At 37.1% G+C, this 21,224-nt stretch overlaps 2 protein-coding genes across 2 annotated transcripts in view; one reads left to right on the top strand and one right to left on the bottom strand.

Annotated features, from left to right (window-relative positions):
- LOC145488958 (eukaryotic translation initiation factor 3 subunit L-like) overlaps positions 1–17,640 on the bottom strand; it is a 28,044-nt gene extending 10,404 nt beyond the window's left edge. The window contains exons 1-11 of the mRNA XM_081467818.1: positions 17,206–17,640; positions 16,970–17,033; positions 12,646–12,755; positions 11,301–11,335; positions 10,471–10,550; positions 9,459–9,520; positions 5,107–5,170; positions 3,999–4,072; positions 3,798–3,878; positions 3,070–3,138; positions 1,993–2,169 (exon numbers count right to left, since the gene is read on the bottom strand). Of these exons, the coding sequence (XP_081323944.1) occupies positions 1,993–2,169; positions 3,070–3,138; positions 3,798–3,878; positions 3,999–4,072; positions 5,107–5,170; positions 9,459–9,520; positions 10,471–10,550; positions 11,301–11,335; positions 12,646–12,755; positions 16,970–17,033; positions 17,206–17,238 (849 nt within the window). The 5' untranslated portion in view covers positions 17,239–17,640. The remainder of the gene's footprint in view (positions 1–1,992; positions 2,170–3,069; positions 3,139–3,797; positions 3,879–3,998; positions 4,073–5,106; positions 5,171–9,458; positions 9,521–10,470; positions 10,551–11,300; positions 11,336–12,645; positions 12,756–16,969; positions 17,034–17,205) is intronic.
- Positions 17,641–18,100: 460 nt separating this feature from the next.
- Positions 18,101–21,212, top strand: LOC145490297 (uncharacterized). The gene is made up of 2 exons (XM_081469425.1): positions 18,101–18,482; positions 20,062–21,212. The coding sequence occupies exons 1-2, from the start codon at positions 18,275–18,277 to the stop codon at positions 20,394–20,396; spliced, it is 543 nt and encodes a 180-aa protein (XP_081325551.1). The 5' UTR covers positions 18,101–18,274; the 3' UTR covers positions 20,397–21,212.
- The last annotated feature ends 12 nt before the right edge of the window (positions 21,213–21,224 follow it).

Below are 21,224 nucleotides of genomic sequence, written 5' to 3'. Positions count from 1 at the left end.
ATATTCCAATAATAAGCCCTAGGTTTTATTTCTTAAAAAGCCCATTTTGACAGTCTTATTTTCGCACAGGCTTGCCATTTGTGGAGGATGAAAGTTGAGAAATATTGGACATATTGAAAGGACTTTGACATCCAAATTATTCAGGTTTATGTTATTTTGGACGTGGTGTTGAATATGACAAAATACAGCTGCAGACACACATGTTGTGTTTTATACCATACCATAGAACATACAGCCAATCAGAATACAGGACAGCCACTGTAAACTTTATAGTATTAGACCCAACCTTCCCATTGTGTGCTACATAGCCTGTGTTGGCCACTGTATTTTCTATGGCACGGTATAAAACACTTTCCTTGTGGCATACCATAGAACATTCCTCTTGTCACTTGTAGTCTTAATATACACACTTGCCTAAAGGTTCGTGTGTATACAGAGAAAATAGAAGTGACTCGTGAAATATTCCAAGGTGTACCACAGACAGTGTTGCATATAGTATGTGTATAAATTCTCTGAATATAAGGATGTGATGTACCAAACATGTTCAGAGTCATTAATTCTACAATAGGGGGCTTTTTTTTTAAAGATATAATTATTACAATTATTGTTATCAAAAAGAATGTTTTTGTGAGGACACTCGAACCATGAACATGTGGCATTTTGTGGTCAATTTCTGAGTGACCATAGAATGAGGGCTCTTCATATTAACAAGAGTATTAAGCTAAACTAATCTGTAACAATGCTAGCGCTCTTGAGACCATAATAAGCATCATATAACCCTTCTTAACATTCACATTAAATTTTTCATTGTGGCTGATGAAGTTTGCCAGAACCGAACGAGATATTCCACTTTTAATAAGATTTCTTGATTGCGCTCTGAGTACTGGAAATTATTTCTTATATTTTAATAATGCTAAACTTCTTCATTATATGAGAGCCTTCATTCTATAGTGGTCAAAAAAATGTACCAAAAAAGTCAAGTGTTAGTGGTTCAAGTGAAGTTACTGTGATATTTTTAAATACTATTATTATTATTATCATCATCATCATTATTATTATCATCGTCCTCACGTAATGCTTGCTTAGAGTCCTTAGGGCCAAGACCATACCATGGTCCTGGGGCACTAGGGGATAGCCAGTTTTTAGCTTGATAGCACCCTCCTCAAAATGTGTGCTGTACCTAGCAAGGTTATCTTTTGTAGTTCACTCATGCTTAATTGGCCGGGAATTCTTCCAAGATAAGTTTCTAGTCCCTTTTTGATAGCTCCAAGTGCTCAAATGATAACTGGTATCGTTTCCGTTCTCATGCCCCACATTTGGCTTGTTTCGATTTCCAAGTCCTTATATTTGGATAGTTTTTCAGCGACTTTCACGGATGTGTTTCTGTCTGATGGTACTGCCATGTCAATAAATTTACAGGTTTTCGTTTTGTGGTCTTTAATCACCATATATATATATATATATATATATATATATATATATATATATATATATATATATATATATATATATATATATATATATACTTCTTGAACTTGAACAGAATAAATTTATAGAGCGCTCGACTCTGAGAGGAGCAGGGTAGATAATAAACAATGGTAGCAAGACTTCAATTCATTGTTTTATTGCGACAACGCTGTTTCGTATGGTCAAAGGATGACCACACTCATCAGGCAATATTGATATTGATCGTTGATATTGATCGTTGATATTGATATTGATCGTTGATATTGCCTGATGAGTGTGGTCATCCTTTGACCATACGAAACAGCGTTGTCGCAATAAAACGATGAATTGAAGTCTTGCTACCATTGTTTATTATATATATATATATATATATATATATATATATATTATCATCATCATCATCATCATTATTATTATTATTATTATTATATTTTTTTGCATCTTGGGTATATTTTTGAAAGTACATGTACTTATTGTTAGGGGGCTTATTATCAGTACATTACTTCATTTCACTACTTTAATTACCTTCTTGTTTAGTTCAACATTCTCCAACACTTTGATTGCCTGGAAATAATCACCAAGCAGAGAGTGAAGCCTCAGCAGACCAATCAAACTGAAGTAACCCAGCATCTTGTAGAGGGGATGGATTCCAAACTCACCAGCCACAGAATCAGGGTCACCACCTTGGTTATACACCTCCAGCTAAAAAAAGAGACACTAAGGTCAAACACAGACTTCTTCTCCTGATCTGAGCACCATACACTGTATATTCCATGCACTTACAGCTGTACTAACAGGAGTATTTGTCTAAGCACCAAGAGAGAAATGTAAAACTCGCTGCTGATCATCTTTTTCAAACTGAACAGACAGATTTGCTTTTTCAAAAAAAAAAAAGATATTTTCTGAGTGCACTATTGCACCAATATGCCAATTATTTATAATCTCCTTAGTAACACAAATTTGCAGGTGCCAAATATACAGCTTATAGTGAAGGGTATTATTTGTACGAGTTCTCCATATTTATCTTGTTAATTAGCAGCCTTTTGCTGTATAATAATTATATTAAATTTATTAAATTATTATATTAAATTTATTTTGCAAATTGTATAAATTTGGCAGGCTTGTAGTAATTCTTGTCAGCCATGTTTGTTGTTTATCAATTTTCAGTTCACCGCATTAATTTTGTCATGTAGATTTCATAATTTGTTTATCTCAGATTTTGCTTTTTCAAAAAAAAGAAAGATATATGTATTTTCGGAGTGCACTATTGCACCAATTTGCCAGTTATTGATAATCTCCTTAGTAACACAAATAAACACAGTCCATTTGCAGGTGCCAAAAATACAGCTTATAGTGAAGGGTATAATACGTTACTTGTCATCTGTCTTTTTCATGTTTGTTCCTGTGTTCATTCCTCATGTATTTGTAACTTTCAGTTACTGTATTTATCTTTGATTTAACTGATGTTTCTGAAAGACAGGTGCTTGCAATCTGCATCTGCAAAGGCATTGTTGTGCCCCTTGACTGATTGTTTAACACTGTTGTTGCTTTTGTTTTTGTTGTTGTTGTTGCTGTTGGAGTTGTAGTAGCATACAGACACACCTGATGGTTAATCTTGGACTTTTCCACTAAAGAATAGAGTACATTAAGAACACTGTGAACATTCCAGATCTGAAAAAAGGAAAAAGCCATGTTATGATTAGGGGAATTCATTAATAAATCCCACTGGAATTGAAATTGTTACTCCTTCCCAAAAATATAATTTTTTTGATGCAAAACTATATAACAACTAAAGTTTTTCCCCTCACGGTGCAATTGTCCATAATTATTCTAGTTCCCTATAAAAGAAAACCCTAACCACCTGTAATGGCTCCTAAAGTGTTCAAAGAGAGTGTAAAATGGGTTCAAAAAGTAGGTGAGTGGTGTACATTTGTAGATTTGATAGAGTGATAGGCCATTTCTGAATTACCTAAAGCCTCTTTCTCAAAGCGGGTCTTGGTGCTCAACCTTTTATAAGAAATAAAATTTCATTCACATGCAAATTAAACTCATTTTCATATGAATGGTAGTCCACCAGGCCTCAGTTTGATAGAGAGGCTTAGGCCAACTCGGAAACAGGCTATTGATGTACAAATGTATGAGCTTAAAGTACATTGGTTTGGAAGAGGCTGTCCATAGTGTCGTTTAGTGTGCGTGTTTTTTATTGCAAAAACAAAAGAGTTATCTGCAGTATTCTTAGGCTAGTCGCCCAAGAGGAGTCACCTGTACAAGTTACAAAGTTCCACTAGAAACTGCAGAACACCATAATTTTGTTCATTGTTGGGTCATACCTTTGTGTTTGCTCTCAGTGTTCCTACTTCATCTTCTCCCTTTTTCAGCAACTTTGATCGGTACTGGCTAAATGATTGGAACTAAAAAATTGAAAAGGCATCCTTATTAGATCACTGAGCACCATAAGGAAGTAAGTGAGAAAAATTCCATATTGATCACTCTATGAGAAAAAGATGAAAATATTAAACACATGCATCCACCTGGTAAATAAACTCGTCAATAATGTCCCACAGCCACTGATTGGGCAGACTGAGAGGAACAGGTTCATCGGTATCTGGAAAAATTCAAACTATAAAATTTAAAGAAAGAAAGCTTTTTTCTTTAATGCTTAAGTTGATTGCACCTGGTAGTGGTAAAGACTTCAAATTAAAATGTTATGTGACTGTGTGAGTGAATGGTCTCTAAAGAAGCCAGCGTAGCAAGCATTTCCATACTGATTAAAGTTTCCTGCATTCTGGCTGCACCAAAATTGGGGCAAGTGAGTGAATGCTTGCCAGCAAACCCCATTATTTTGAAAAAGCATTTGCCCACAAATAGCTCAAATTCCTAGGGAATAACTTCATGGCCTCCATGCTGCGCCTAGCGAGCTGTTGACTGACATTGATTTTGGTTGTAACTTATGACCACCTTGTTTTGTTTGTTTGATTGTTCCAGTTGTTTCTTTTCCCTCCCTCCCACCCGCCCTGGGAGCTTTCGTAAACCCTCATGGGCTTCTCGTTCCATCATTAAAGATGCCCAAACAGATTCACTGGCTTGGTTTGTTCTCTCTGTGTGTCAGAGGGGTGTGGTGGGGGATGACTGTGGTTCTGATTGGTGAAGGGTTGTAATGCTGACAAACACATCAAATTTGCCTGACAAAAAAGATGCTTCCAGTACTATCATACATGTATGGCTAAATAATTGTTTCTCAGAAAGGGAAAGAAATGACAATTAAATTGGTGAATGGTAAAATAACAACAATTATTTGTTCTGTTCTGAATGTGAAACAAAGTTTACAGTCAAATTGTCAACACTATCACTGCAGCCAGACAAAAAGCACTTCATTTTGGCTTTAAACCAATTTGAAAGTGGTGTAAGCTTCATTACTTCCATATGAAACCTTCTCAATATTTTAGTTATCAATTCATCATTGAACCTCAGCCTTTAATGGGATTGGCCTGATCATTGGTGTTCTGACTGTTTAAATCCTGTTCTTGCCATTTCTGAAATTCATATAGCTGTAGCTAAAGTTAATAAATAATTATAATTAGTCATGAGACCAACTGATGCAAAAGGTCTATTCTCGTTTTACACAGGCTCCATACTTACTTAGAATGTAATTGAAAAGATCGCAGTAGTTGAAGTATGACTCAAAGCGATGGTCCAATGTTGGCTGAAAAGTAAACAAGATCGTAAACAAATTTTATAGCGGGGTTCTGATGGCCCGAAGCGCTGCCAAGCAGAGCCCCATATCCATATAGGAAAGAAAAGGAAACCCATGAATTGATTTTCTCATGATTCTCATGGCTAGTGGTATTGCACATGGGTGCGTACGCATGACACTGACAAAGTCACGCAAGATGGCGGCCTTACTCCAGCTAGTAGGTTGATAGAGACATGCAGCCTTAATTTGTTTACAGTGAACTTCTTTGATACTGGATATTCATGTTATGATCAATTGACACCTGTCAAAACAAGGTATCCACTGACCAGTATCACATGACCATTTCGTGGGCTCAAGTTTAGAACTCATTGAGATCTTGTGTTTTTTTTTAATTTCACCACTGACCAAGTGCTAGTTTTTGATTGGATCGTGGGCTTATGTCAAGTTAATTTGTAATCACAGCAGGGTTGTTCGGAAGTTGGTTAATGCTACGTCAGGATTAAAAGTTAACCGTAGTATAAATTTTGCTTGTAAGCAAATGTTTGTCACTGTTTTTGTTTTGTGTATCTTGAGATTATTCAAACTCAAAACAGAAGGCCAAACAATATAAACAGAAAACCTCATGGTACAAAGTTACAAAACTCAAATCAAAATTATTACTTTTTTAATTGAAGGGGTGAGTGCAAAATCATGCTAAGTGACGATTTGGGTGAAAAGAAAAATTTTCACGAAAGGGCTTGAATTTTTGCATGTGGTCTTCAATGTAATAGGAAAACGTGGTCCTGCATTTTTGTCACTGGTTTTTGCTTTGTTTATAAAGACGCCGCTAGGAAAACCGAGTAGTTTTTCTGCATATGCAATATCTCAAAAACGAAGCGAAGCTTAGCGGAAAAACTATGGGACATTGTTAAATGTACCTAAACAAAACTGCATGCGAAATTTGGAGCGTTTTCGACAAAGTTCACTTTTGATTAAAATACCTAGCGCCCTTTTCCTGCCGAGGTCTTCAAATAAATGAAGCCGGGCCTTTGTTATGATAAACAGAGCCGATCCTTTGTTATAATAGCCAAGCCAAGCCTTTGTTATAAGTCGAAGTCTCGCCTTGGTTTATCATAACAAAGGATCGGCCCGCCGTGTCCGCAAGAACTTTGATTTCACTTAGAAAGCAGCAAAATGTCAATTTCACGCAACGTATAAGCTCAAAAATGTTGATTTTAGGTCAAAAAAGGTTTAAATGTTGATTTCACGTTAACGCGTGACAGCAAGGAGGTTGATTTCTCTTAGAAAGGAGCAAAATGTCAATTTCACGCAACGCATAAGCTCAATGATGTTGATTTCAGGTCTAAATAGGTTAAAATGTTGATTTGACGTTAACACGTGACGGCAAGGTGGTTGATTTCACTTAGAAACCAACAACATGTCAATTTCACGCAGCGCATAAGCTCAATGATGTTGATTTCAGGTCTAAATAGGTTAAAATGTTGATTTCACGTTAACGCGTGATGGCAAGGATGTTGGTTTCACTTAGAAATCCAGCAAAATGTCAATGTCACGCAGCGCATACGCTCAATGATGTTGATTTCAGGTCTAAATAGGTTAAAATGTTGATTTCACGTTAACGCTTGACGGCAAGGATGCTAGTTTCACTTACAAAACAGCAAAATGGTAATTTCATGCAACTTATAAGTTCAATGATGTTGCTTTCACGTGAAAACGCGCTATAAATAGGGCTGACAGATTAACAGATTAACCCTACGGGTCTCCATACATCTGCATGTCCGCTGATCCCAGAAGCTCAAAACACTACAAATCATGCCGATTTGAAATAAAATCAACGCAACCTGGATCACAGATCTATGTTACAATCGATCGCTACTTGTTGGCCATTCTTATGTTTAAACAATCTAGTTACCAGTTGGAGAAACGTCTGCAGCAGAATGTGATCGCAATGCATGCCGGGAAGGGTCTTTACACCTCATGCGCGGGAAAACATGGCGGTCGATACAAGACAAATTTTATAAGTCTAAAACCAGTTCTCGCTTTCCAAACTTTGATGCTACCAACACTTGGCAAATGGGCCACGACTCACCAGAGGGTATTTTTCTTGGGCAAGAACTCCTCTTGGACTTTGCTGCCTGGCTCGATCTGACTTCGAACGCCAATAACACGATTACGGTATCTCAGCTGCCTTCGAGGTTTCAGAACACATTTTGATTCTTTAAAGCGTGCTGATGACTTACGGGTTTATCGAGACTTTATGATGCCTCTCAACCACCAGGCAGGCATACAAGGTACTTTAAAACAATGCTTAAGATATTAGTTGACAGAGCTCTAATGCGGCACATCTCTTTTTTGTTTGATGAACTTCGTTTGACACTTGATCAATTCACGTGTTGTGCTCACATCACAATAACCGATGTAAACAATCTGTTCCCAGATTTCTGCTCTATATATGCTGTGAGATTTGATTTTGACTTCATACACTATAAACAGTCTGCCTGTTTGCTGTTCAACAAATAAACTCCTAAAGACATGGCTAGGAAAAGCCAAGTATTTTTGCGTACGTTATAACTCGAAAACGAAGCAAAAACCAGCGACAAAAATACAGGGCCGCGTTTTTCTATTACATTGAAGACCACATGCAAAAATTCAAGCCCTTTCGCAAAAATTTTTTTTTTCACCCAAATCGTCACTTAGCATGGTTTTGCACTCACCCCTTCAATTATCCTGGGTAAGCTTAATCAGGCTTTGATCAACCTGAACCAGGAGCTCCGCTTTTAGGCCTGGCTAAATCTATATATTATACTTAACTATAATTTTTTTTTATTAAAAACTGAATCATACAAAGAATGGCATGAAGCGGGTGTAGAAAAAATTAGAGATATCTTCAACGGTGACACATTTACATCTTACCGAGATTTCTGCTCTCACTTTGCCCTTAAAACTAACTTTCTAACCTATTACAGTTTATGCCAAGCAATTCCATCTAACTGGATTAAAACTTTGAAAGGCAAATTACAGCCGCATTCGAAGGAACCTACAAACATGGACAGAATTCCCCTTGAGAAGCTCTCTTGCAAACTTGCTACTAACTACCGTGTTGAAAAGAAGTTCGTTTCTGCCACCGCCGAAAAAAGACTGAAAAGAGCTAATTTGAACGACCAGCAAATTTATCAAACGTACATGATGCCTTTCAAGACCACTAAAGATATTCAACTCTCGATGTTTCAGTTCAAGATTGTACACCATATTTTACCCACCAATGCTGCATTACATAAATTCAGTATTAAAGAGCACGACCGCTGTCATTTATGTGCTAAAAAGCAAACAATTACACATCTCTTCGTAACTTGCCCCAACGTCCAGCTGTTTTGGACAGAGTTTACTGATTGGTGGTACAGAAAAAAACAATACTGTAATCACGCTTTCTGAAGCACAAATACTTTACGGCATCACAGACACCGTGCCTCTGTGTCTCGGTTTAAACCTCTACAATAATTGCAAAATATTATATTTACACCACTTCAAAAAATGAGGAAGATTATTTCTTAGACGCTTTCTTGGCTATCCTTAAAAACAAAATAGAAATAGAAACTAGCAGAGCAAAGGTGCAAGTTAAACTGTAAATATAGCTAAATATACTGTAAATTGTCGCTTTTTTGTCTTTTTTTTTTTTTTTTTTCTTTTTGCAGTTTTCACTAGTTCTAGTAACCGTAGTAAAAGTTTGTAGTAATTGTCCGCGATTAAAAAGTAGTGTAACGTAAGCGGTTTAAATAATACTGTTGTTTCGTCAAGCATTGTAATTAGAGCAAGTTGTAATTAGCGTAAGTAGCTGTATTGTTGTAGTTTTATACGTAGTTTTTTTGTAATTAATAATGTAAGTATGTGTGCTGTAAAAAATAGATAATTAATAATAATAATAAAAAAAATTAAAAAAAAAAAAAAAACTGAATCATTCGATAACGCAATTCAAGAGTTTTCATTGGTTTAGCCATCATGGTATATGAGCCATTATACCATGCTCTACAAATACACATAACTATTGGGGCATTTTTATTTTCATTCTAATCTGTTTTAGTTTCAATATTTTGAGGTGCATTTTTAATAAAACAATTGTTCCACTTGCATTTGTTGAATATTGATGAGATGAATAGAGGCAACTTGGCACTATGCACCTTGTTGGCCATCTATGATCTCATATTCAGCACATGCTCAATTTTATTGTTAAATATACTATAGAGATATTCCTTATTAAAAGTAGTAATCATTTCTAATCAATTTGTTACCAACACATTACCTTGAGTTTATTGTAGATGTGTCTGTAGTACAACTCTTTATAGAGAATCAAAAACACTTGATCTGGAAGAGAACAAAACATACTGACTTCTTTTCAACCTTACCTACAAATCAAGTAAAATTTAAAATGTTGTAAAATTCTGAAAATAAACCCTAATAATAGGCATATATTTTTCAAAGGAGCCTTTTGAGAGGCTTATTTTCGGAGTGATTTATTATAGGAGGGAAATTTACATTTCAAAAATTGGCTAGGCTTATAATTGCAGGGAAATTTGTGTCCCCAATTTTTCAACAAGCAAATGGTAACATTGGGGTGTTGACTAGAAATTTGTGACGACTGTAAAATCCTTCAGAATATGCCAGCTTCAAATACCATGTAGCTCAAAGACATAAAAATGAAAGACAGTTGCAGGAAACATCACAGATCTGGATGCAGCAAATACAGTAATATCTTGAGAGAGGGCAAAACACAGTGAGTCACATCACTGAACATCCTCTTGTACCTGTATTATCCAAGAAAGACAGTTGGTGATTTGAAAGACAAATCGCTGAGATGCCAAGAATATTGCACAATGGCTATATATCATGGCATGAAACCGAATTGCAACAGGCTGAACATCATAGTCTAGAGCAAAATCCAAGGGAGCAGATGGTGTAGAGAAATTACATGTGGGTTGCATGGCCGTGATTGCTTGCTGTCAAATTGGCAGCCTTTGAAGCAGGAAATGGCTGCTTGTTCTTGTGCCATTTTGGCTTCTTTTCTGAAGCAAATGTTGCCAGAATAATCCAGGCATATAAAACAAACTTGATAAAGGTGAAGGCATAAATTATTTTGCTTTGTTATGTAAAATTTCTAAAACTAATGTTTTTTCAAATAAAGAAAAAAAAAATTATTTGAATTCCTAATTTATCAAGCTTTCAGGAAATTAAGGTATACTGATACCTTAAGTTATCTACCCATATATGTTAACTTGGCTACATATGTTGACATCATGTTCTTTGAAAAAACTCACCTCCATCCACAAGTGATGCCACGTAATCTGCGTCAGGCCATGGGGATTTTTCAAAGTGTCTCTCAGTTAATTTGTTGAAACTGAGATGAGAAAAATCACAAGATGCTCTTAACTGTTAGAATTTCTGATCATATATACAATGTACATGAATATAATTATAGTGAAAACATACTACCGGTATGCTTGATATTTGCTTTCACTTTGCAATTCTAATTCTTCTAAACAATAGTTTTTCTTGTTTCATATTACGGTAGTAAAAATTGAAAGGGAAGATAACAAGCAAAATGGTGAACAAATGGAAAAAAAAATTGAAAATGGGATGTCAAAATCTTATGTTTAGACGTTTTTTCTTTTACCTGTATCATTTACATGTACAACTTAAGTAACGAAGCAAAAACTGCTAGTCTCTCTTAAAATCACACACAACTCCACCCTCAGCCCCAGAGCCATCTGTCCTCCTCAGCTGACAGGGCCTTGGCAAGAGGAAAAGGTGTCTCTGGAAACATATTATTTGATTGGCTCGATTCATTACTAACTGAATGCTAGTTTCTAGTTTCTTCAGGGGTTGACTCAGACTCAGGTGCTATAGTTTAGAACCTGCTTTAAGACCTCAATAGCAAAACACATAAATGCTCTAATCAAAGAGCTTCAATAAGAGATGTTTGTGAATGAAACCAACATTGAATTAGACCTGGAAATCTTAGTCCAAGAATCCAGCCAATCAAATTATGTATCTCAAGAGCCACTTTTTCCTTGTTTCAAGGTCCCAGTTAAGAAGATAGGCAGCTCTCGGGACAACAATGACAAAACTGCAATGTATTTCTACTTACTTTGTTTCATAGATCTGTTGTATTTCATAAAGGTTCTGGAAGGAAACAAAGCAATAAAGAAATTTTGTTAAATGCAGTCTGCACTTCATTGATGATCAGGGCCAAACCTTGATTAAGTCTCTCACCTCAAATTATGTTCCCATAGATCAAGACTCTGGATTTAGACTCTAGATTTACACCCTGTATCAACCAAGGGGTGGACCTTTGTAAATCATTTGGTGGGGGTGTGCCATTGGGTTGCTGAAACCCTTACCCTAAAGTAGACCATGATCATCTTAATTTTGCAACCCTATTCTAGACTAGGCACCTGAAAACCCCCTACCTTTTCCCAGACTAGCTACTGGTATTATCCATGCAGAAACTTAACCACTATCGTAGTCCAACATACGCTAATTAAACCAATACCTTACTGAGTCACTTTCAAGTTTCAATTTCTATTACAAAACACCAGGGAAAGAACCCTGTTCTAGTCACCACATTATTAATACAATGGCCACTTTTCCGGTAAATTATACTCTACTGTAGACCAAAATTGTCTCATTTCTATACCACAAAGGCACATACCCATGTAGCACTAGCTTATATATGGAGGTACCCCCACGGGATCAAAAAATAAGGGTTGGAGTGGGGTTGGGGAGGGTGTTGGTACAATAATCCTAGTAGCTTACTGCTACAGAAACTGGGATTAACTCCCACAACTTTGGACACTTCAGCCCAACACAGACTTTAATGACAATCCATGTAGTCATCCCTAAGTCATTATGCCTATTCTGTCTCTAGCATTTTCACTGACTCTCTGTAAAAAACAAAATTCATAAGTGGATGTTAACCTAGGCCTATCGGAATAAAAGACAGCTTGCAGCTGCACTAAATGTGCTAAAAACATGCACAGAGTTCTTTGAAGACACCAATGACTAGCAAAAATTGCCATCTAGAAGTCTTGGGTCAAGGAAAAAATGATCAGACCCCAAACGACACAATCATAAACAATATGTACTCAGCCTCCTGCCTTCATTGCACGGGAAAAAGCATTTGCCCTGAGAAAATAATACCAGTTCTAAAATACAGGACCAAACCAGGAGACTTACAGTAAGGACACTCCAAAAATGAACACAGTCACTTGATGATTTTTTGGACATTTTTTTGGTGTCTGTAGAATTATGTCTCTTCATGTAATATAGAATATTAGTATCTAAAAATTAATGTTAACAAAGCTCATTAGAGCCGTCATTCTGTAGGCAACAAAAAATGTACAAAACTATGTCGAGTGTTCATGGTTCATGGTTCAAGTGTTCATTGTTTTTACTGTAGCAGGGGCTGGCATACTAACATTATTTGTACATACCTGTTCTGTAACATGCTGGTGAAAGAAATGAATAAATCTTCGAATTTCTTCTGGTACACTGTAGGTATATGTTTGAGGTTCTACTCCAGGATCAAGGCTATACATCTGACCTGCAACAAACATATGAACAAAACAATGATTTTGAAATTCAGTTCAAGCACAAAAAACTCATCTTCAGGAAGTGGTCAAAATGTCAATGTCTGTGTGTGATATTGCACATGATCACAAAGCACGTGTTCAGAGTTTGCCAGAATGGTGAAGACAGTCAAACAAGGCATCCTTGAAAATTTTTTTCAAAAGGAAATCTTAAGGTAAACAGTTGTTTAGCAGAAATTTTATCGTACAATAATAAAAAAAAGTACAAAAAAATGTCAAGTGTTCACCGTGTCCTTAGTGTCATTTTCTGTATGTTATAGAACTACACAATTATAGTATTCAAGACTCATTTAAAAGCAATAAGTATTATTGAATCATAATTTAACCCAACTTCCTGTAACCATGAAGGCAAAACGTATGACTGTTAACAAAGTTTTGAATGGTTTTACTATAAGTGGTTCAAAAAACTTTAGAATCATGACACATGGCAAACACTGGCCAAGCAGGCAATAACTCCAAGCCGTTGCCAAAACAATGCTCTATTCTTTTAAATCAGTGTATTTGCTCCTGATTTTAGTTTTTTTAAAATTTTCAGAAATTTTTGTCTTGCACTTTTACAATTAGTTAGTTTTTAAAGGCTTTAGACTGGAAGTCAAAAGCTGACATTTTAAAATTCTTAATTGGAAAATGTAGTTACTCGAAATGATAGGTAATCCTAGTTACTCCCTTATTTTTAATTCTTATAGTGTTCACAATTTTCTGACCTGTATTGTTATACCTTTCAAGTAAGCAACTCATTAATTTAACGTTAAATATGACTTACTGTAAGTTAAGTTTATATGCAAATTTGTATTATTATTAATAGTACTTTCAAAGCCAGTATGTGTTGCTGTTGTGGCTGGATTGTAGAATACTGTACTGCTCATTTGCATCTCACTGAACTTGAATGGTTCCTTTTGTTTCCATAGGCGTAAAAGCCGGGGAAGGGGGACAATGGGGGCTGCGCCCCCCCCCCCCCCCCCAGCTACAAAACTTGTGGGATTTTTCGGGCAAAACGCTCATGATTCGGGCAACGACAACTGAGAGAGCACATTACAAAATAATGCTGTTAGCATGATTTCAAAAACTCGTAAATAAAGTTTCTAGTTGTTACTTTTTTGAGAACTTTTTCTTTTAAAAAGTTTAAGATTGTACTCGGATTGAGACTGTTGTTATGTTTGATTGATTGAGTTTGCAATCTTTGAACAAAACTATTTTTGGAATTACTGTGTGGCATGAAATTTACGTGGGATCTAATTTTCGCAAATTTCGCGGATTTTTCATCAATCTGCGAAAATTAAATCCAGTGCAAACAAACTCCCTCCAAAGAACTCCTTTTATTTAAATTGCTGAATTTCAATGAAATTGGTTGCAAACAGTGTAACGAAAACGACCACATGGCTTCTGTTTTTGTTAATTTCAAGTACCCCACATGAAATCCACGAAAAATTATTCCCGTGAGTAAAGTTTGAAACCCAAATTGGCGAAAATGTATTCCCGCGAAACTAAAAAAATCCAAAATCTGCAAAATTAAAGTGATTCCTCTGAAATAAAAGTGACAATAGAGTTTTGTTCAAACTTTGTCCACTGAATATTTGTCATATTATAACTTCAATTTTGAAATAAAAAAGGGGGGTGCCCATGCTCATTAAGGAGCAGTGAGGCATTGAAAATGCCCCATTTTGGCATTATTTGATCCTTATTATGAGAACGAATTCCCAGTAATTGTAAGATCTTTGTGAACCCAGACTCATAAGAATACGCATTAAACTAAAGTCAATGCATAGTGTCGAACACAAATAAACATTCAAAGTTTGATTCAGGCAGAAAGCTAAATCCTTGATTAAAAATTTGAACCAAATTTCTTGACGTGGTTACCGACTGCAAAATAGAAAAGACCACAGTGTGTCTGCTATTTTTCCTATTTATTCAATTTTCAGCAATAGAAATTAGATCAAGGCCTCACGCACGATGTTGGTGTACAAATCAAAATTAGCAAAAATCGGACGAAAATTTGTTTTAGAAATGCTGTAATTCGCAGGTTATTAATTTTTTTCTCTTCAAATGAGCACCATCTTGTAGCGATTTTCATGTAGTTTCCTTCCATCTTAGCTACGTCTCAAAAGCGCTTGTGCCTTCCTTGTAAGGAGTCAAAATCACACATCTTCGCAAGTAGCGTAACACATCGGGCCGTATTTTACACTATTCTTATCGTGCCCATTGCAGGCGCGATTTGCCATTTTTGCCTTTTTGGCAAATTTTGCTTTTTGCCAAAATCGCGCACGTTACTCCTTTTGGTGGTTTTTGCTTTTGCCTTTCGCGCCAGCAAAAACATCGCACCCTTTTGGCTTTTTGCGTATTTTGCCTTTATTCCGAGTCCAGCAAACTGAGTTGGTTCAATTCCGAATGTAAGCTTCCTTAATCATAATACAGGTTTCGCAAGGCAAAGCATGGCAAATTATTGTTAAAGGAGCTCTTTTTAATCACAAAAATGGAGAAAAGCGTTCTCCAGAACGCAAACTATAAGAGAACGCCACATGCTAGTAAGTTACTCTATATATCGCTATCAGAATGCTTACCAAGGATTTGGAAACGATGTAACTTTAAACACGTTTGTCCAATTTTTGTCCAGCCTGGCGATTTTGAGAAAATGACAGAATGAATCAGCTTATGTCTTTTTTTGTTTCTTTTTACAAGAACTAAGCAAGCAAGTTCCCTGCATCTTCTTGTCCATTTCGTGTTCATCGTGGCCATTTTCTTATTTACAACAAGCCCAAATTATGTCCAAATAAGGAAATGGATGGACGAGTTGAGTTAGACTGGGATTGAAAGGTTTCCCCATGAAGAGAAAACAAAACAAAACATCGATGTGTTGGTTGACCCTTATTACGGTGTTGTTCGCCAACTTTGCGGAAGGATCGGCGAGGATAACGTTCAATCTCAACTGAGCATTCGCCTGTGAAAATAGCATCACTAAAAGTATCATAAAATGTTCGCTTTGGCTTTTTGTCAGTACTTTGCACTGCTCGCACACTCCAGCCTTTATTACGGTGTTGTTCGCCAGCGCTCTAGCGGCAAAGGCGCCACGAGGCAAAATTAGCAAAACAACAAAGTGGCAGAAATAGCGCGGGCCTGAAAGGCAAAAAAAAATGCGTGATGCCGGAGGCGCAATCGGCAAAACGCAAAATTTGCGCGAAAGGCAAAAAAGGAAAAAAGTGCTCGAAACGTGCGAACAAAGGCGCGATAAAATGACAAAGTTTTTAAATTAAAAACGTGGTCTCACGCTAGTTTTTTAATCAAATTTTTTTGACAGATACAGCCACAAATGAAAGAATCCCACCATTTTAAAGCAAAATTTAGGTGCACTTTGGAGACACCTTCTTGAATTGAATTGTTCACACTAAGAAGTTAAAAATTATAATAATGCACTTCCCGTTTTGGTCAAAAAATGGGGGAAAAACGGCACTTTTTACCTAACCTGTTCTCGGAATTTTGTTATTGTTCTTCTAATAAATCTCTTTCAGACGGAAAATTTCGCTTTTTGGGGTGCACATAGATGGAACTTTAATTCTGCGAAGTTTTACAACCACTGGCTTTAAGAATGACGAGAAATAATAAGAAATCTAGCGCAAGACCGTTTTTGTTACGCAATTGTACACCAACATCGTGCACGAGGCCTCAATCTTTTCTCATGCAAAGCTTATGATTAGCTGATTACAATGACTGGAACGAAAATTGGGGTGCCCATGCTCTTTTGTGAGCTTGAGCCATTTTTCAACTGACAGAGCTCAATATCAAGGCAAATCCGTCATGTTTTCAATATGCGTGTGAACGAGCGTGCGCTAATGACGCCATCAATTATGCGCAGTAAGGATGCGCAATGCAAATGTGAGGAATGACCTTAAACTCCCGCGAAAATTTCATGCCACACGGTTTCAGCAGATGCGGGAATTGTGAACGAGTTTGTTTTTCATGCAATGTGAGTGCGTTTGCATCCCGATTTCAACAATCGCGCATTCGGTAACTGCCTAAATTTTTTGGGCAAGAAGGTCACCCCCCACCCCACCCTCCCTAGTCCGAAAGTGCCCGTACGCTTATGTTTGTTTCTATATATGCTTCCTTCTTGGAAGCATTGAGAGATATGTTAATAAGTGGCTCGGTATTGTAAAATCGCTCCGCCGTTGCTTACCTCCCTTCTCGTGTATAGGAGGCTCATACTCTCCTCCATAATTTCCTCCATTTTGCCTGTCACTCTAAAACAGACCAACAAAACAGTAAGCTTGAGTTAACCTTGTATTAAACAAAAATTAAAATTCTCCATAAAATTATGGCTACATAGCCATCATTTCACGTTCGGGAATTTTATGAAAACTACAAAACAAACAAGACAAGACATAATATTTTAGACATTGTGAAAAAACTAACCTCCCCTTCATATTGTTCCTCTGACTCGTGCATCGCAAATAAGCTTAAATTTGTACGGAAAAGGACAAAAAATAAGTACTCCTTGCTTCGTGGCTCCTCGTGTCTTTATAACGTGAATCAGTAACCTGGCCAAAAATATTTTGTGTGTCATGTAAAGAACACGAAATGTAACGTATCAAAATACATATAAGCTGGCTGGCTACATTCGCAGAGAGGTGGAGATTTCTCTGACAGTGAAGAGTAACGCTCGGCGTAGGTTGAGAACGAACAAGGCTGGACGTCATGTAGAGATGGGTCGACCGAGTTTGTGTCCAACCGAGTGATTTAGGCGCTGATTTAACGCTCCTAACCCCACCCGGTTCTTCAAATCCACCATCCTTCCGCCTGGATTTGTTCTCGGTAGTCCCAAGTTCAACTCCTCAAGTGCGTTAACGGTAAACAGGCAACTGGTCAGCCTCCCACCAGTTGGGATTCTAAACTGTTTATGTTCTATTAGCAATACTGTTTATTTATTTATTCAATTATTTATTTATTTATTTATTTATTTATCTATTTATTTGTTTGTTTATTTATTTACATTGTCCCCAATTAGCACAACAGTACTAAATACATTTGACACTTGAATAAAGTTATTTACTAGTATTTCGTTGAACAAATACTGTTGCTGAATGAAAATTATTTTGGTAGAAGCTGAATAATTATTTTTGTTGAATGAATTGCGAAAATCATTTGGGTTGAAGTTGAACAAATATTTTTGTTGAATGAAAAGAATTTTGGTTGAAGTTGAAAGAAAATGTGTATTGTTTAATATATATATAAAATGTTGACTATAAATATATGTAGTTGAACATGAGTATAAGTTGTTGAATATGAAGGTGCAAGTTGTTGAATTTTGCAACATTTGGCTAACCATAGGCATGATGTTATGACGTCATATGCGACACCTAAGACGATCATACGATATATTTGCTATCAGCGCGAGCGGAATTCGCATAACATCTCCTCTAATCGCCTGTGATTTTCGATCGCAGCATCAAACTCGCAAGGTGATTTCGTTGTGGACACAGCAATGAAGCTCAAACTTCCACTGCTCGCATTATGCGTAATTTTTTTCCTTCTGTCGCTTGTTGTCGGTAGATCTGCCGGCGGGGTTGCTAATTCTTGCAAGAAAGGAAAATTTTTCGACCGGTCGAGGCAACAGTATCTTCCTTGTCATGAATGCAAATCCGAAATACAGGAATGCTTTACATGTTGTCAATCGGAGGCCGAAACTCAAGGTAAAGTGTTCAGTATAAAACGTTACGTCTTGTTTGCTATCATGATTTATTTTTGCCGTTTCGTTGGCTTAAATGCTTAGCGTATTTAATTAGCACAGAAATTTAGCTAATTCCTCTCGAAGGACATGCAACAGTTTAACAACATTTATTTTTTAGGTTGTGTTAGGAAGTGGGATGTCATATCACGACTCTTTTTTTCTGATAGAAAAATTAGTCTGTAATGGTATTATCTCACCTAAATAGTTAGAATGTATTTTACTTCCTCCCCAAAAATGAACAAGGAAACTAGACATAAATTTTGACAAATTTCTCTGTGGTTGATTGTCATTTGTGGTTCTCGACTAGGATTGGGATACCAGGCATCGCTTTCTCGAAATCAATGCTTATTTTTGATTTCGTGTTTTGATGCATAATCTGAAAGTCACAACTCTACCAGTTTGCATAAACTTTAATGTTCTGTCAGTCCCTGTTCAATTATTGGTTGTTCCAATCTGGAGCGCTCTTGCACTAGCACTCAATTGACAAAGCCGCTCCGATATTTACAGCATAATCCGAAAAATTATTTGCTGTTTATTAAAATCGCAATCACGGAGAAAATGTTCCAGTGGTATTCATAGAATCAAACAATAACATGCAACAGGTAGATGGGCCAGTATGTAAACAAAATCTTGCTTTGCGCGCGTCGCGAAAAAGAAAAATATTTTTCATCACAAAGGAATGGCATTCTTTACACCTAGTAAGTAATAAAATAGATCTGCATTTCAAGTTTCCCGAAAAATGCTTTGGCGATTACTCTATGTGATCTATTTTCGTGATGCGTTTGCTGATCTAAGTAAATGTCACACGCAAGGTAATTGCAAAGCAATCCGAAATATTTCTCGGTCACACCAAACTGCAGGTCTCCAGGCGAGCACGTACTAAGGATCTCACATATTTTCTTAAGCTGAGACTTAATTGATAATACATTTACGAAAAGGAGGGCACTGCGATTACTAATCAGGCCAACAGACCTTTCTAGCTTGGACGATTTGTTTTCTTTTCCCATTACTAAAAACAGACTTATTGCAGACAACGTGGTATTCTCCGGAGAATTGTTCTTTTATCCGTCTAAAAATTATTCACGCGACTATTTGAAAATTTGAATGCAAGTATTCTCAAGCTTATCATCATATAGTCTGAAATGGGGCAATACACCGCCCAAGCTAAACTGGTCGACTGTCGCGTGCGTCACGTAAGGTCATGCAAGGAAACATCCGTTTCCCTTTTTGCGTGATTATTCGATAGTTTAAAATGCCCTCAAATCAGCTATGGCCTTTATGGGCGGTGGAGTTCCAGAGGATTTAAGGGCGCTGACAACTAGAGACATCATTCGAGGCAAAAGTAAAGATTGTGTTGTGACGTCACAGGGAATCATACTTGCTTCCAGTGTCCTATTTCTTGCTCCGGTGGGGAAGGGAACGGTACCTGGAAACGAGATGCGGACTGATCGCTAAGCCTGACCAGCTTAAACTCCTACGTTTTTCCAGAGAAAGTAAAGGCATGTAACCAACCACTTTTTCTGATCATTATCTCTGTTCAGATGATGGAAGAAACGCAAAGAACTTGAACTCATCGACTTCTCATCACCGAGCGAAAGACGCCGCTGGCGCGAAGAAGGAGGCACCCCTCCCTGCCAAAATCGAGTCATCTCTGCCAAAAGTACTCGTGGCTTCTACCGCCAGCGTGTTCTTTGTTGCTTCCTTGATCGTTCTCTTACTTGTAGTCATTAGAAGTTCTTCTGGGCCCAGTGAAGAGACGAACGAGGATGCGAGCAGATCCCAGCGCTCTGAAGTGGTGACAGAAGTCACGATGATGGAGCTTAAAGATGAGATAAATAACAGTAGCACTCTGAGCGATGGTAACGTTCACACATAGATATCATAAACACTTGTGAATCCATCCTGACCAGCTAAGATGTCGATTTTTTTTGTACGTCTTCCATTAAGCTAAACAGACGCTTTTTATACCGAAAGCAACTTTGCGCTAACCTCTTCATCTCAGACTGAGAGTCTTTAACAGCCGTTGTTTGGTTAGACTTCAAATATTCCCTCTTTCTCTTAGACCGTCGAGTGAGATCGTGAAGAGATCGCGAGGAAAAAAAAAAATGAAATCCTGGGGGCGAGAAGCGCGCCCTTAGTCAGTTTCGCGCGGCCATTTTTTTTCTCGCGGTTTTCTTTCGCGTCACAAACGACGAACTTAACGGAAGAGGAACTTCTCGTAGTCTGTTGTTTGGTAAGTCCGCGAGGAATCGAATAATGCGGTTCATTCTAGTCGCTAGGCACTTGCTTATTCTTGAAGTACCCGTGAGAATTTTTGGGAACGGGTTGCGTGTTGGCGAATCCCTGGGTACTAGTCGCTGATCTATGAGAGCCAAGACGCTTTGGGAAGGTGAAGGGTCTAAGCTTTTCTATCTTTCTTTATACCACGATCAAAGATTGTCTTCTTTTGAGTATAAACGGGTTTTTTTTATTTCCATAATGAATCGTAATTTATTGAACTATTATCCTGATTATTTATATAAACTGCTACAAGTCTATAATATAATTTATTTAACGTTGTAAAAAAAGAGTAAAAAATACGAGGAATAAAAAGTGTAATTCAAATGTAATACGGTGCTCCGGATTTCCAGCGGAGAATATTTTATGCGAAAACTATGAAAAACCTTGAAAATAAAATAAAATACAGTTGTGTGACCAGTAATTT

This window comes from Orbicella franksi, chromosome 6 (assembly GCF_964199315.1).
Source record: "Orbicella franksi chromosome 6, jaOrbFran1.1, whole genome shotgun sequence".
Lineage (NCBI taxonomy): Eukaryota > Metazoa > Cnidaria > Anthozoa > Scleractinia > Merulinidae > Orbicella > Orbicella franksi.
Note: the sequence above shows the minus strand (reverse complement) of the source record. Positions and strands in the feature narration are given on the sequence as shown.